The following is a 13,979-nucleotide window of genomic DNA, read 5'->3' as shown; positions in this document are numbered from 1 at the left end:
TCAGGCCACGCGGTGGCATGGGTGAGCGAGGGCCCGTCATCGCCGCTTGCGGCTTTAATTTTCGATAAAATAGATATAGCTGTCTGCCTGACAAACGTTAGCTATTGCAGGAGGTTTCCAGGCCTGTAGATCAAGACTACGGCGGGATTTGTGTGATTTGTGAGGGAAACTTGTATATTGCCATTGTCATTTATTCTCTCATCATTTTATAGCAATACAACGGTAAAAAAAAAAAAAAAAAAAATGTAATGTCAAAATACTGTTTTGTGGTCTGTTTTTATATTCATGCATTGCACGGGGACAGTTGCAACCGGTCCTGTCAGTCATGATGTGTTAAAGTGCTCTTGATACATGCTAATCATATCATCTTAAAGTTAACATATAACTCCACCATATAAGTTTAGCAGAATCACAAAAAGAGACATTTTTAACAAAAACAAAGCTCAAGAAAAAAAAAATACTTACGTAGGCCTACCTCAAAAACTGTTTTTTTGCAATAAATCCTGATTTGTCTCTGCAAGGGCGGGAATCAAACTGAGCATGTGCAGTGTGAGTGTCATCACTCTACTGTAGCTTGTTCCTGATTGGAGAAAAATGACATGTTGCAACCATCCCCTGTTGCAACTGTCCCAGGTCTCCCTACTGTAGGAACTTAGTAGCCTACTTCTACTAACTATCATGATTTGAATGCCAGCTTCTGAGTATTTTCACCCCTTCATACCGTCATGCCGGTATGTCGTCCTCTGATGTCTACTTCCAAAATGATAACTGTCTGTGTCACAAAGCTAAAGTAATTTCAGACTGGGTTCATTCACATGGTGAACTTCAGTGACCTGGACACTGGCAACATGAATGCATATTTGGACATTACAACATCTTATGATTCCATGGCATGATGAACTCCCCAGTATTAGTGTGGTAATTTATTCTGCAGCACACGATTTAGTAAAAACATGACTTTATGGCAAAGAAATGTACATACAGCATAAATAGGTCAGTCTCACAGGTGGTAAATGTTTTAGGGAAAAACACAATAAAATACTCTTACTGACATTATTGTTATTGTGTACAGAACAAAATGTCACACACAACATACAAAACAGGCATATAGGCCTACACAGAAAACAAAAACACACACAGGAATGGACGCACGCACACACTCACACACACACACACACACACACACACACACACACACACACACACACACACACACACACATTGCATTATTATTCCATGTCAAAAGAACAGGTAATTTATTTTTAATGACTGGGTTGATAGAATGGAAATATGTGCCCATTGCACCAGTTTAATAATCCTCCTTTAATACTGATGTGAATATTTGATCTGGAACTGATTCTGATGATTCTTTGTAGTGCAATTAAATATTTTTTACATTTTTAAAATATGTCATGATACATTAAATATTCAGTTGTATAACATATTTTCTTCTTTTTTTTTTATAGATTTCAGATTAATGTCATTGTGAATCATAATTGAATTTTATCTGAGTCAAACAAAGTAAACAATACAGAACTGAAGTGGGCAGACTTTGGCTTGTAGCTCAGTAGTGTTAAAGCTGCATCTGAACAACTGGATGAATGAAGTGAGATCAGACCAAATGCCACAGCATACTGTAGATGCTGCAGGACAGCGGAGCGGAGCTGAAGCTGGTTTAGGTCAGTGTAACAGAGGCCATCGCAGCTCCTCTCGTACCACATACGTCTACCACGGCTGAAATAACATCAGTAACACAGATGGAGATCAGATCTCGCTCTCGTACGTGTGCATGTAGGTTTTGAGAGAGAGGATCTCAGCGTAGCTCCTGGTGGTTCTGCGGTACAGGTCCAGGCCTGTAAGGATCTCCACGTCCCTGACCCGAGCTGTGTGCATCTTCATCAAGTCCTCCACCCAGCGGGAGTCCTCCTCTGAGCTCTGCATGGGGGCAGAGAGGGACACGCAGCATGAGCAGTGTCAGCAGTGCAACAGTAGAATCACCATATGACTACAGAGCTGTATAGTGCTGTATAGTGATTCTGGTGGAAGAGGTCTGTTTTATTTGGTGGTGTATATTATGTATATTAGGAACTAGAACCAAATCCATCTCAATGTAGCTACACTGCAAAAACTCATAATCTTACCAAGAATATTTGTCTTATTTCTAGTCAAAACAAATGTACTTCTACTTAAAATAAGACTCATCACATTAAAAGCAGCTTGTTTTTAGACACTTTTTACTTCTTTCAAGCAGATTTTCACTTGAAATAAGTAGAAAAATCTGATAGTGGAGCAAGTTTTTCTTTCTTATTACAAGCACAAAAAACTGCTTTCACTGGCAGATTTTTCTATTTATTTCAAGTGAAAATGTGTTTGAAACAAATGAAAATGATCTAAAAACAAGTTCATTTTTAGGTGATGAGTCTGATTTGAAGTAGAAAGAGTTTAGTTTTGACTAGAAATGAGACATTTTGACAAGAAATCAGACAAATATTCTTGGAAAGATTTTGAGTTTTTGCAGTGTAGTTTTATATCTGATGCTTCTTACGCTGCAGGTCTCGTCGTTGTTGGGTCTGTGCGGCAGGATGAAGGCAGCGCTGGTGAGTGGGCCGCTGCACAAGTCTGCAGCCTGTGTGAAGTCCAGACAGCTGGTCAAGACCACAAAGTAGTGTGTGGGGATGAGTACTGTCCCACTTACAAACCTGCATTAAAGACAAAAAAAAATAGCGATCAGCTTTTACTCCTAACAATAGAACAAACTTCCCAAACTTTTCAGAGAGACTTTTGTTTTCCTCAAGAAAACCTCACTTTAGAGGGGAATTATGCAAGGCAGTGACTCTTTCACTGTTTTGGTCGCTTTTCTTTCTCTATGGAGCTCCTCCTACAGTTTCAGAGTACATATTTTCACTGTAAGCTAACCCTCCTCCCTCGCCCCCGGACATGGGCATTTGTTTTCAACGAAGCCAGTGAGAAGGCAAGCCATGGAGCGATGTCTATCGAGGTGGGATACATTACCAGGAGATTACAGATTACAGGGCATGTTTGTGTTGTAGTGCCGTAAAGCATTCCATGTTTCTCATGAGACAAGATCTGGGACACCGGGTCAGAGGCTCTGATCTTGCAAAGTGTCTTTTTGGCTGAGAGACGTTAGGTGGAAGGAAAAGCGCCTCCGTTCTCCCTGTAACTAGTTATTAAACCATCACAATTGATCTGAAGGTGTTTAAACTACGGTCAGAATCTTGCATAGTTCCTCTTTAAATTGAAATTTGATGAGGGGGAAGTCAGCGATTTCCCAATGCTCTGAAACACTATTGAGTGTGACAAATGTATTCTCACTCTTTAATCTTCTCCACTGAGTCCCTGACTCCATCATAATTGTAGTCAAAGACAGGTCCGACCAGAATATTCACTCCATTTCTCTCTGTGGCAAATTTCTTCACCAGAACTTTCTGAAAGTAACTCCACACTCCTGAGAGAGACAGAGAGAGAAGAGGAGGAGGGAGAGAGGAACAGGCAGAGACAGAAGAAACAAGACTCAATCTATCAGTAGTGATTAGTATTGATGGGGTAAGGTGTGATCAGGATTCCTCTCACACAGTTGAGCTGTTAACACTGACTCACTCTTGAAGGCAGGATACATGGGAGCAGTGTTGGTGATCAGGACCCCATCAGACTTTCTATCTGTGGTTGATGACAGCTCTGTCGAGAACAAAAACACGGTTAGAAACTGGGCCAGGCCAGAGATGATGAGCTGCTGGTAACAGTGTGATCACATCACAGAGGTCTACAGAGTTCACTGGACTTCATGGTGTTTGTCCTGAACCTGCAGGTGATCTGTGGGACATGACACACACATCACTCTGTTGTATCAGCTCAGTTCACCACAGCTGGAGTCCAGTCACGTTCTAGACTCATCTCAAGGATCATTAAATGTAACAGGAAGCAAAGTTTTCATTGGACTTCCCATAAATGGCCTTTAGACTTTTGTAAAGAAGAGATTTTAGTTTTCATTTTCTACATGATACATTTAGAGCAAGTCAATGTGAAAAAATCAATTAAAGAAAATGAAATCAAATAAGAAGCAAAGCTGGTGAACTCACGTGGTGGGTACAGGAAGGCGTAGCTGATCTGTTTGTTGGCTCTATAGTTGGTGCAGGACTGGCTGTAGGCCGGAGGGACTCGGCCATCAGGTCTCACACAGTTGGACATGGCCTCAGGCAGAGGAGACACTTCTACCTGGAGACAGAGAGCAGGGATTCAGCTCTACTGACACAAGCTCTCAAGTCTAGTGGTGCCTTGTCAGACTCTTCTGGTCTGATAAATGAGAGGGAAGAGGTTCAACTCTACTTCTGCCAGCAGGTGGTGCCAGAGGCTCAGAAAACAAAATGAACCTTTAATTTGGTCTGCAATCAGCAAAATCACCAGAGGAAAGAGAAATGACTGAAGTTGCCCTTGATACCGTAGCTTGACAACTAATAGTCAAACCTCACATGTTGACATTTACTAGCTGGTCTTTGATGTACAATAATAATTTAGAGTACCAGTTAAAGGGACAACGAGGAGTTTTGGAAACCGTGAAATTCTTTGACCGGCGCAAGACAGACTCATGTTTTCATTCATCAAGAATTAAAGTCAGAGGTTCAAAGACGATCACATACCGTTGTAGACAAAACTATATATTTATCTAAAATGGGCCCATTAACAAGTGTGGGTAGAGTAGATTCATCCACATTAATATGAGACTTTGTTATAACCAAATAGGAACTGCGCGTTGTCCCTTTAAGATCACTGGTGATAGTGTGGCACCAAAAAAACTTACTGACTCACAATTTCAACTTCAGTTCCATTTGTAATGATAGGAACACAGGATACTTAATCACAGCTAAACTCACTAGCGTTGTTGTTTTGTAGTTAGATTGTTAGACTCACCTGACTCCCTACATTTTACTTTACTTTATTTATTTCTCACGACCACGCAAGTGGTATGGAGCACAAACAATAAAACAGTACAAATAATCAGACATAGCAAGAGGCAGGGGAGGCTGTACATACTTTGTACATACATCTCTGACCAGGACAGAGCAAAATCACTTAAACAGAGGAAGAACACATTTCAGAAAACCTCAGATTTGCAGCGTGACTTATAAACCAATGATGGTTGTGTCAACCACATACTTGGTAATCAGATCAGCCATAGGCACAGAGTGAGAACAGAGGAGGACAGAGAATGCAGCCTTTCAGTGAGTCAGTTTGTCATACAGTCAGAGATTCTGATTCTATGAGGTCAGAATCAGAATATAATGGAAAGTGGGCGGAGCTATGACTGAAAATTGGTGTGCTATAACGGAAATTGGGCGGAACTATAATGGAAACTGGATGCAAATTTTTTTTTCCTGCTATGGCCAGGCAAAGTTTTAAAAGTGAGACTGGGCTTTTATTTCAGAAATAAATCTTGTTTTTCTTTTGTTTCTAAAAAAAGGCTTGTTGCAGCTACTTTTATTCCTTTGTTGGATTATGGTGACGTACTGTACATGAATGCCTGCTCTACTTCTTTGCATATGCTGGATGCCATTTATCATTGTGCTTTAAGATACATTACCGGCTGTAAGTCACTCACTCATCATTGTACTCTGTATGCTAAAGTAGGCTGGCTGTCTTTGTCTGCACGTAGGCTTCTGCACTGGTACATCTTCATCTATAAAGCAATTATTGGACTACTTCCCTCATACCTCTGCACCTACCTCACTCTCACATCAAACTCATCATACAGACTGCGCTCTCTGGACTTTCTATCTGCCTCTGAAGAGGGCATTCATGTACTCTGCTCCCTCTGGCTGGAACAATCTCCAAAAAACACTAAAACTACAGGCATTCATCACCCTTTCCGATTTTAAAACCAGACTTAACTGTTTTTTAATGGCAAATCATGGAGTGTGTAAATGTTTTACTGTTTAGTATTTTAGCATCACTGGATTAGCGTTCTTTTAGTGTGTATTCTTGTGCATTGTTCTGTTCTGCCCTGGCTGATTTAACATAATCTCTCTTCCTTCAGGATCCCCTGGTACAATCTCCCCTTGTACCACACAGCCCTCCCGTCCTCCTTCTCTTCCCCCCATATCCCTGCCGGACTGTAGAACTCTGGACGTCATTCATCTTTTCTCTCTCTCTCTCTCTTTCTCTCTCTCTCTCTCTCTCTCTCTTTTCTCTCTCTCTCATATTCGTCCTTTGTGTGTATATTATCTTGTTGCTGCTTTCTTGGCCAGGCCTTGCTCGTAAAAGAGATTTTTTTATCTCAAGCAATTTGCCTGGTAAAATAAAGGTTAAATAAATAAATAAAAATAAAAGACCCGCCTTACTAGGCCTCTGATTGGCTTATCACGATGCCCTCTACTCTGACGGTTAGGTTTAGGCAAAGACGGTTGGTTTAGGCGTGTGAAAGGAGTGGTTAAGGTTAGGGTAAGATGCAGGGATAGGCTTAGCCTTGCAGAGGCAGCCAATCAGAGGTGGAGTAAGGCGGGTCTTGGCGGGTCTTGGCTGGCCGTAGTAGGGAAAAAAATATCGCAAACTGGACGGGGCTGTAACAAGGAGTGGGCAGAGCTATAACGGAAATGGGGCTATAAAGGAAAATGGGCGTGGTCACACCTGAAAATAAAATTGGAAGTGGGTGGGGCTTTAACGTAAAGTGGGCGGAGCTATGGCTGGAAATGGGTGTGGCATAACAGAAAGTACGCGTGGTCACAATTTGAAGTGGGTGGGGCTTTAACCGGAAGTGGGCGGGGCTATACCAGGGAGTGGACGTGGTTACACTTGGGAGTGGGCGGAGCTATAACTGAAAATGAGTGGGCGGGGCTGCAACAGAAAGTGGGCGGGACTTTAACAAAAAGGTCTATAACAGGAAGTGGGCGTGGTTACACTTAGAAGTGGGCGGGGCTATAACTAAAGTAGATGAGTCAGCCTTAAAATATGAATATTACCTGATCAGGTAATATTCATATTTTAAGGCTGACTCATCTACTGATAATCAAATTGACCTGATAATAAATGATTGTGTTCCCTGTTGGGATATGATGCTGAAACTTTACAGCATCCTCTAGTCAGGGCAGAGAGAGCTGGGAATGGACAGTACCTGTCTGCTGACGGTGTAGGACGTCCACAGGGACATAGACAGAGCCTCGCTGTAGCCACTGATGTAGTCGCTGTGGTGGAGGACGGTGTATTTGGTACGGAAGAGCACAGCAGGTCGACCGTACGGCAGGTTCCTGCTGTCTGAGGAGGAGGAGCAGAGAGGATGAAGATGAGCAGCACGCGTTCACAACGACGCCTCTCTACATGGATATGATAGAGGCCACAGGATTTTACTGTACTTGACATCATCATATATAAGTGACCTTTAATAGCATGAACGATACAGTATAATTCTCTATAACACCTCAGTCATGTGACACTGACCATCAATAGCTTGCCTCAGTCGCTGGTTTAGTTCCTCCACTTTGTTCTGTAAGAGACAGAGCCACAGTGACTCCAGGTTATAGCCTCGTACAAGGGTCACTTTCAAACTTCTCTGGCCCCTACTTTTTACACGCAACTGCAAAAAGATCAGAGATTGAAACAATCTCTTGCCAGAGATCTTCATGGGAATCACAGACACAGTAAAGTGAAACAGTGTGAGGCAGCAGCAGAGTCCAGACAGTTCATATCTCCACAGATACACTGACAGTATCTGGTCAATGATGAAAAGAGAGAGCATCTTTTCTTTGGTAAAAGAAGTTTGAGTTTGAAGATGAGTGAATGGACGTAGAGGTGAAGCTCTGCAGCAGGAAGCAAAGAGATAACAAGATGATTTCAGCTTCACAGGAAGCTGAATATCAGACATAACAAAGCATTCAGGTCAAAACAATTACTGATGACGAGTCTCATGCAGATAAGTCTGTTGTGCATAGGCTATTGCTTTATGCACCTGATTATTGTCTCATCAGGTGCATTATTGTCGCACTGCAAAAAAACAAACAAAAAACAAAACTGGTTTAAAGGGATAGTTCAGTTATTTTTTGAAGTGGGGTTGTATGAGCTCCAAATGACCATTAAGTACACTAGATGCAGTAGAAAGGTCTCTGCCCCCCTCCACTGAGAAACACCAGCACATCGTGCTGCACCAATACACAGGCAGTAGGCTACACTGTTGTCAATGAGGGACCATTAATCAGCGTATTTTTGCCACCTACAAGAAGTCCCGTCTCAAAATAATACACCAGTTCAAGAGTAGGATCTAAGGTAAACATGTACAATGCATCAGCTGGTCGGAAAAATGTTTTTGTTTTATCTGGAACTAACCAACTCAGGCAGCACTCATCAGTATTCCTCCACGCAGACAGGCTCCGCGACACGCTGCATCAGCTGTTTAGATCAGCGGTGTGTGAAAGAGGCGGAGTGATACAGCGTGTTGCGGAGCCTGTCTGTGTGGAGGAATACTGAGGAGTGCTAAAGTTCTCTCTTCTTCCAGTCACAATCATACCAATGTGCAGGCATGGCTGTAGTTGTTTACATGTGGCTGTGTAAGGTCCTGTCTACATGAGCTCAGTGCTGGGAACACAAACCTGTGTAAAACAACCCCAACTATCACTGAAAACACACTCCCATGGAATTAAGAGGCACCTGGCATCTGGACAGTTTTTTTTTTTCAGTTTTCTTTTTTTTGGTACAAATATATCAAAAGTGGTTTGAACAACTCCTGTGAGCAATCCTTAAAGGTACAGTATGTAGGAATCCCCCCCATCTAGCGGTGCGGTTGCATATCTGAACGTATTCTTGATGTTGCATTCAGGTGAAATGGGGCAGACGTCAGACAGACAACAGACGCTGCATGTAACAGGATAAACTAGCGTCTATGTAAACAAGTGGTCCTCCAGCACGAGGCAAAACAATACAGGTGTGACAATATGTTGTCATGGTGATGTGGTATTGTTTTACCGTCTTTCTCTGGTGGAGTAAAATGACATCCGGTTGGTTTGCCGACGGCCGTCTGCCTGACTGCACCTGAATGCAACACCGGTGCCTCCGTCCTTCCTCACACTACACAGTGGTGACAGTTTTAACAGGCCGAGCCGACAGCTCCGCTGAGTTTCTATGGTTACCTACGGTCACGCTGCCACTCAACGTAAAAAATGGCGATGCAACATGGCCGCCTCGGTTCGGTGTGCCCCCCCTTGTATATTTGTAACGACTTGTAACAAGGTAAGGTACCAGAAAGCTTTCATTTGTATGCAGGTGTGATTCGACTTTAGTGAAATACGTATCTATGAAAGCAATATTTGATTTTTGCTAATAAAAAGCCAAATAAGTTACATACTGGGGCTTTAAACAAGAACCCCTCGTGATTCTTGTGCAGTCAAAACTCTTTAGTCCCAGCTCAGCCATTACTGTGGTGAAAAGAAAAACACAGAAAAAACAACTGATCCAATTATCAATAAACTGATGGTGATCAAGTGGAACGGTCCTTTAGGAGCATCGCATTTGCTACAGGATGTTTATATCACAGCAGCTACTAAACCTCAGGATATAAAAGACTGATCAGGATCATTACGGATCACTGGTTTAGGAGAGCAGTGGCAGGTGATAGAAGTCGTGGACGGTTTTAGTCTCACTGTTGTCATCAGTAATGAAGTGGCTGGCTGACTGACAGGCCAGGTCTATGGTCTAGACTCTAGACTCTAGACCCAGGTGAGGCGTCTCCGCTGACCTTGTCATCACAGCTGCAGCCTAGATCCTCCATGCCCGCAGGGAGCAGACCAGAGGCTGTGGGTCTAGAGACCTCCTCTGGCATGGTGGGTCTATAAAAGGGGGTCCTCAGCAGGTGGTTCAGACTGCCGTGGGTTCCATTATTGGGGGCTGGTTTTAGACCCAGGACATCTGAAGGGGAGATGAATCGGTCAGTGAGACGCGCATCAAACTTTGCTGAGTGTACGCACGCGCCCCCGCACAGAGGACATGAAGACTTACCACACATTACATTGTACAGCTCAATGTTTTCAAAGGCGGGCACTTTAGTCTTGAATCTAAACGTTGGTCCATACCCCAAAAAGATGGTCTGAAAACAAACAGATGAAAAGTCTAATCAATCCATATAATCCATCTTGCACAGAGTTCATTCATTCATTTGAGGCTCAGCAGAAAGAGAACAGAGAAAGATGATGAATGGATGGTCACAGTACCTGCATGCTGTTGATCTTGTTGTCATATCCGTGGTCACCTGCGAAACCACAGTGCCTCCTTCCCTCAGGAGCTTTCCTGGAGTAAACAGTGTGAATCAAACATCAGTATCTGGTTCCTGCACTTTGTAGTGAGATGTAAGTGGGCTGGGAATACACCACTGTCCTTCTAATGACTCAGTATATCACTGTCTCCTGATGAAACGTGTCAGGCTGCTGCATGTGTCCTCCTCAGGCTATTTTAAATTACACTGGTTCGGTTCCAACTGAAATCCCACTGGCTTTCTTTTATTTTTTATTGAATTCATAAACACTAACTAGTACTGACAGATCATATGCATGTCTTTTAGCTTTGGCTTGGTTTGCTTATGGTGCAACTGCTGGCTTATTTCTCTATTCTCTATAATAATAATAATAATAATAATAATAATAATAATAATAATGATGATGTCCGCTATATGAATAAAGTAAATTAAATTCAAATGTGTCCTTTGAAATAAAGTGTCTTCTGAGGTGTCAGTCTGCCTCTAACTGTTGTGTATCTCAGTTTCAAATGTCGGCAGTAAAAATAAAAAAGACAGAGAACACTGACTGTTCATATTGGTATTATTGTACCATATATTCATGGCTGAGCCAACTCAGATTTATCACTGAGACTAGAACACATCATTCCTGCTCTTCACCGGCTGCAGGTCACACTAAATTCTAGATGTTATAGCAAACTGTAAAGGTTCATCATGGCTGCACACCCATCTGACTCAGCACCCTGAGTCAGATGCCTAACCCTAACTCACTAAATCTCTATTGAAAACCCATCTTTTATGTTTTGATGGCAGCAGCGTGGTGCACCTGTATTTACACTTTTGCTGTTGTGTATTTGTATTATGTTGTTGATTTATCAGGGAAGGTGCTTCACAAAGAAGAGTGAGTGACTGTATGATTCTGTATTCTGTTCGTATTTTATGCTAGAAATAAGGTCCAGATTGTAAAAAAAAACTGTAATTATCCTTTAATGGGTTAAACTGTAGAATACAAATGTGCAGGATGTTGTTAGTACACACACACACACACACACACACACACACTTCAGTCCTCAGCTGAGGACAACCTCCGTCACACATCTCAAACCACAGGCTCAAATTGAAAAACAGCCACTTTTTATTAAGTGACCATTAAAACACTACTGCTAGTTATACACCATATTATGAGTGTGTGTGTGTGTGTGTGTGTGTGTGTGTGTGTGTGTGTGTGTGTGTGTGTGTGTGTGTGTGTGTGTGTGTGTGTGTGTGTGTGTGTGTGTGTGTGTGTGTGTGTGTGTGTGTGTGTTAGGGGGGTGGGGGGTCAGGGTAAACCCACAAGCATGCAGAAAATGTAAATGACTAGCTGACAGGGAAGTGAAACACACTCTGTTTCAGTTAGAGAGAGAGAGCCCATGATTAGTCCATCTGACCATCTGAGCTGCACACAACCCTCAAAGTTCTCTTTCATTTAGCATCTGTCTCTCTCTCTCTGCATGTGTGTGTGTCTGAAACAGAGTATAGCTCTACAGAGGCGTTGCAACAGGGCAGGCTGCCTAGCCCCCCCCCCCAGGGATGGCTGACATTGGCCCATATCGGTGACAACCTGATGTTGCCGCTGGCTGTGTACATCGAATGTTGTGCCTATAGTCAACCCAGTATCATATATAAAAATGCAACCACCCTAGTGACATAGCAACAACAAGCAAGCGAGTGAATATGTACATTCACTGAGCAAATATTTTGAAAATAAAATATATTTTTTCTCGCTACAAATATAATCAAAGGACATTTTTATGCAGAAACTACGTCATTATATTGATTTTTCCACAAAAAATGAAAAAAATCTTGTTTTGTTCTCACGGCCGGACATCACGTGACTTGGACACAAAAAAATAGGAAAAAAATAGTAACAAAAAATGTAACAGTCATACAATTTAAGAGCCGTTATTGTAAACCCTCTATGGTTTTGCATTTTGGACCAACATAGCCAAGTTAAGTTTTATATGAGACTGGGTTGACATAGTATACAGAATTGAATCACCAATGGTTTGGGATTTTTGGATTCATTAACAGTTAATGTTTGTGGTTGGGGATGGGGGCCCTCCAAGTTCCCTCTTGCCTGGGGCCTCCAGAGTGTCTAGAAACACCCCTGGCTCTACCATGGTTCATCAAAACAGTATGATGGAGGTTGCACTGTCATGCACATGTAAATGCACACACACACACACACACACGCACACACACACACACACACACACACACACACACACACACACACACACAGAGCAGTGTTTGTTTTCACTCTTGCTGGTGATGACTTAGTCATGATTTACTGTGTCACTGATCGCTGCCCGAGACTTTTCACTGTTTCACATCAGAAACTTGTCAGAGCTCATTTCAGAGTCATTCATGTTTCAGCAGCTGCAGTGTGGCTGAGGCCCACTCTGCTTAAACCCTCTCAGCGCTGCGCGTGTTAACGACGCAGAGATCGCAGCCCATGTTGACACGAAATGTGTTTTAAGTGAAGCAAGATGTGCAGTACAAAGCTTCAGTGAGGGGTGGGCAGGAAGCGCCACATCTACACGGCCTGTAGCTGAGGTCAGGGCAGCTGCTTGTTAGCACATGAAGCCACAAATCTAAATTACTGACACCTCCTCGTCTCGCACCTTTTAAAGCTTTGGCAGTATTTTACTTATTTGCTTCCTTTTTGTCAAAAGTAGCATAACACTAAGATTATGTCACATTTGTCATGTGATGTTCTAGGAAAATAGGTTTACACATTTTGAGAAGATCGTTTTCTGCCTCAGATCTGCTGTACAAATCTTTGTCAAATCTGTGTATGAATTGATAAAGGAGAGTGTAAATCTGCCAGTTATATAAAAGCCATGTTGATTGGCCATGAGCTGAAGCTTTCTGAGGCCAGACTCAGCTTGCTTCAGCAGCACAACTGTTAGACTGTGCAGATGCGTTGGCAGCCTCCATAACCTACTGTTTGTGGCTAATTGGAATTGAAACTATGACAACCACCATCCTGCACAGGACTGTGGACACATCCTGACTACACTGGACGGGTGGAGGGTTTTCTCGGCAAGAATGTGAAACGGTGTTAAGTAAAAAAAAAAAAACAATTACTAGTAATAATAATAATTAATCTTCTTCTCTAATTACAGCTGTCTATCACAATGACTGTGATGTAATTGTGTCTATTTATGTCATTGTTTATGTATGGTACAGTAATTATGGGCTTTTTTCTAAATGCAGCATAATTTTGGTAGGTGTTTCATATATACAGATTTCAATGTAGAAAAAATGAAGGGGAGGGTGAGTGCTGCAGAGGCCGAAGGAAAAAAGGTGGAAAAAAAATGTGTAGAATAGCTCAAGGTGCTCTTCAAGGGAAAATAAGTGACAATAAACTGAGGAAAAAACTGACTGTCTAAGGATGGTGGTGCAGTCAAAAAAAGGAGCTTCCTGAGGCACTCGTGGCTTAGCAGAGATTTTTTAATAATAAATAAAAAAGGACCCAACGCGTTTCACGCTGTCTTTTTTATTTATTATTAAAAAATCTCTGCTAAGCCACGAGTGCCTCGGGAAGTTTGAAGCTTTTGACTGCACCACCATCCTTAGACAGCCAGTTTTTTCCTCAGTTTATATACACAGATTTGTCTATTTTTACACAACCTATGACCTGTTATGTCTTATCTCAACTTTTTACATCTTATTACTGTCTAATTTGATTCAAGCAAGTGTTCACTCTCTA

General features: G+C 42.2%; 1 protein-coding gene across 1 annotated transcript in view; it reads right to left on the bottom strand.

Moving 5' to 3' along the window:
* Positions 1–1,764: 1,764 nt before the first annotated feature.
* Positions 1,765–13,979, bottom strand: part of enpp2 (ectonucleotide pyrophosphatase/phosphodiesterase 2) — a gene marked incomplete at its 3' end in the record, with an annotated part of 34,494 nt that continues 22,279 nt past the window's right edge. Inside the window, exons 16-25 of the mRNA XM_083990069.1 lie at positions 10,206–10,281; positions 9,994–10,081; positions 9,734–9,903; positions 7,443–7,492; positions 7,124–7,259; positions 4,098–4,233; positions 3,619–3,696; positions 3,334–3,466; positions 2,546–2,699; positions 1,765–1,935 (exon numbers count right to left, since the gene is read on the bottom strand). Coding sequence (XP_083846195.1) covers positions 1,765–1,935; positions 2,546–2,699; positions 3,334–3,466; positions 3,619–3,696; positions 4,098–4,233; positions 7,124–7,259; positions 7,443–7,492; positions 9,734–9,903; positions 9,994–10,081; positions 10,206–10,281 — 1,192 coding nt within the window. The remainder of the gene's footprint in view (positions 1,936–2,545; positions 2,700–3,333; positions 3,467–3,618; positions 3,697–4,097; positions 4,234–7,123; positions 7,260–7,442; positions 7,493–9,733; positions 9,904–9,993; positions 10,082–10,205; positions 10,282–13,979) is intronic.

The sequence above is a fragment of the Trachurus trachurus genome, assembly GCF_905171665.1.
Source record: "Trachurus trachurus genome assembly, chromosome: 16".
Taxonomy (NCBI): Eukaryota; Metazoa; Chordata; class Actinopteri; order Carangiformes; family Carangidae; genus Trachurus; species Trachurus trachurus.
Note: the sequence above shows the minus strand (reverse complement) of the source record. Positions and strands in the feature narration are given on the sequence as shown.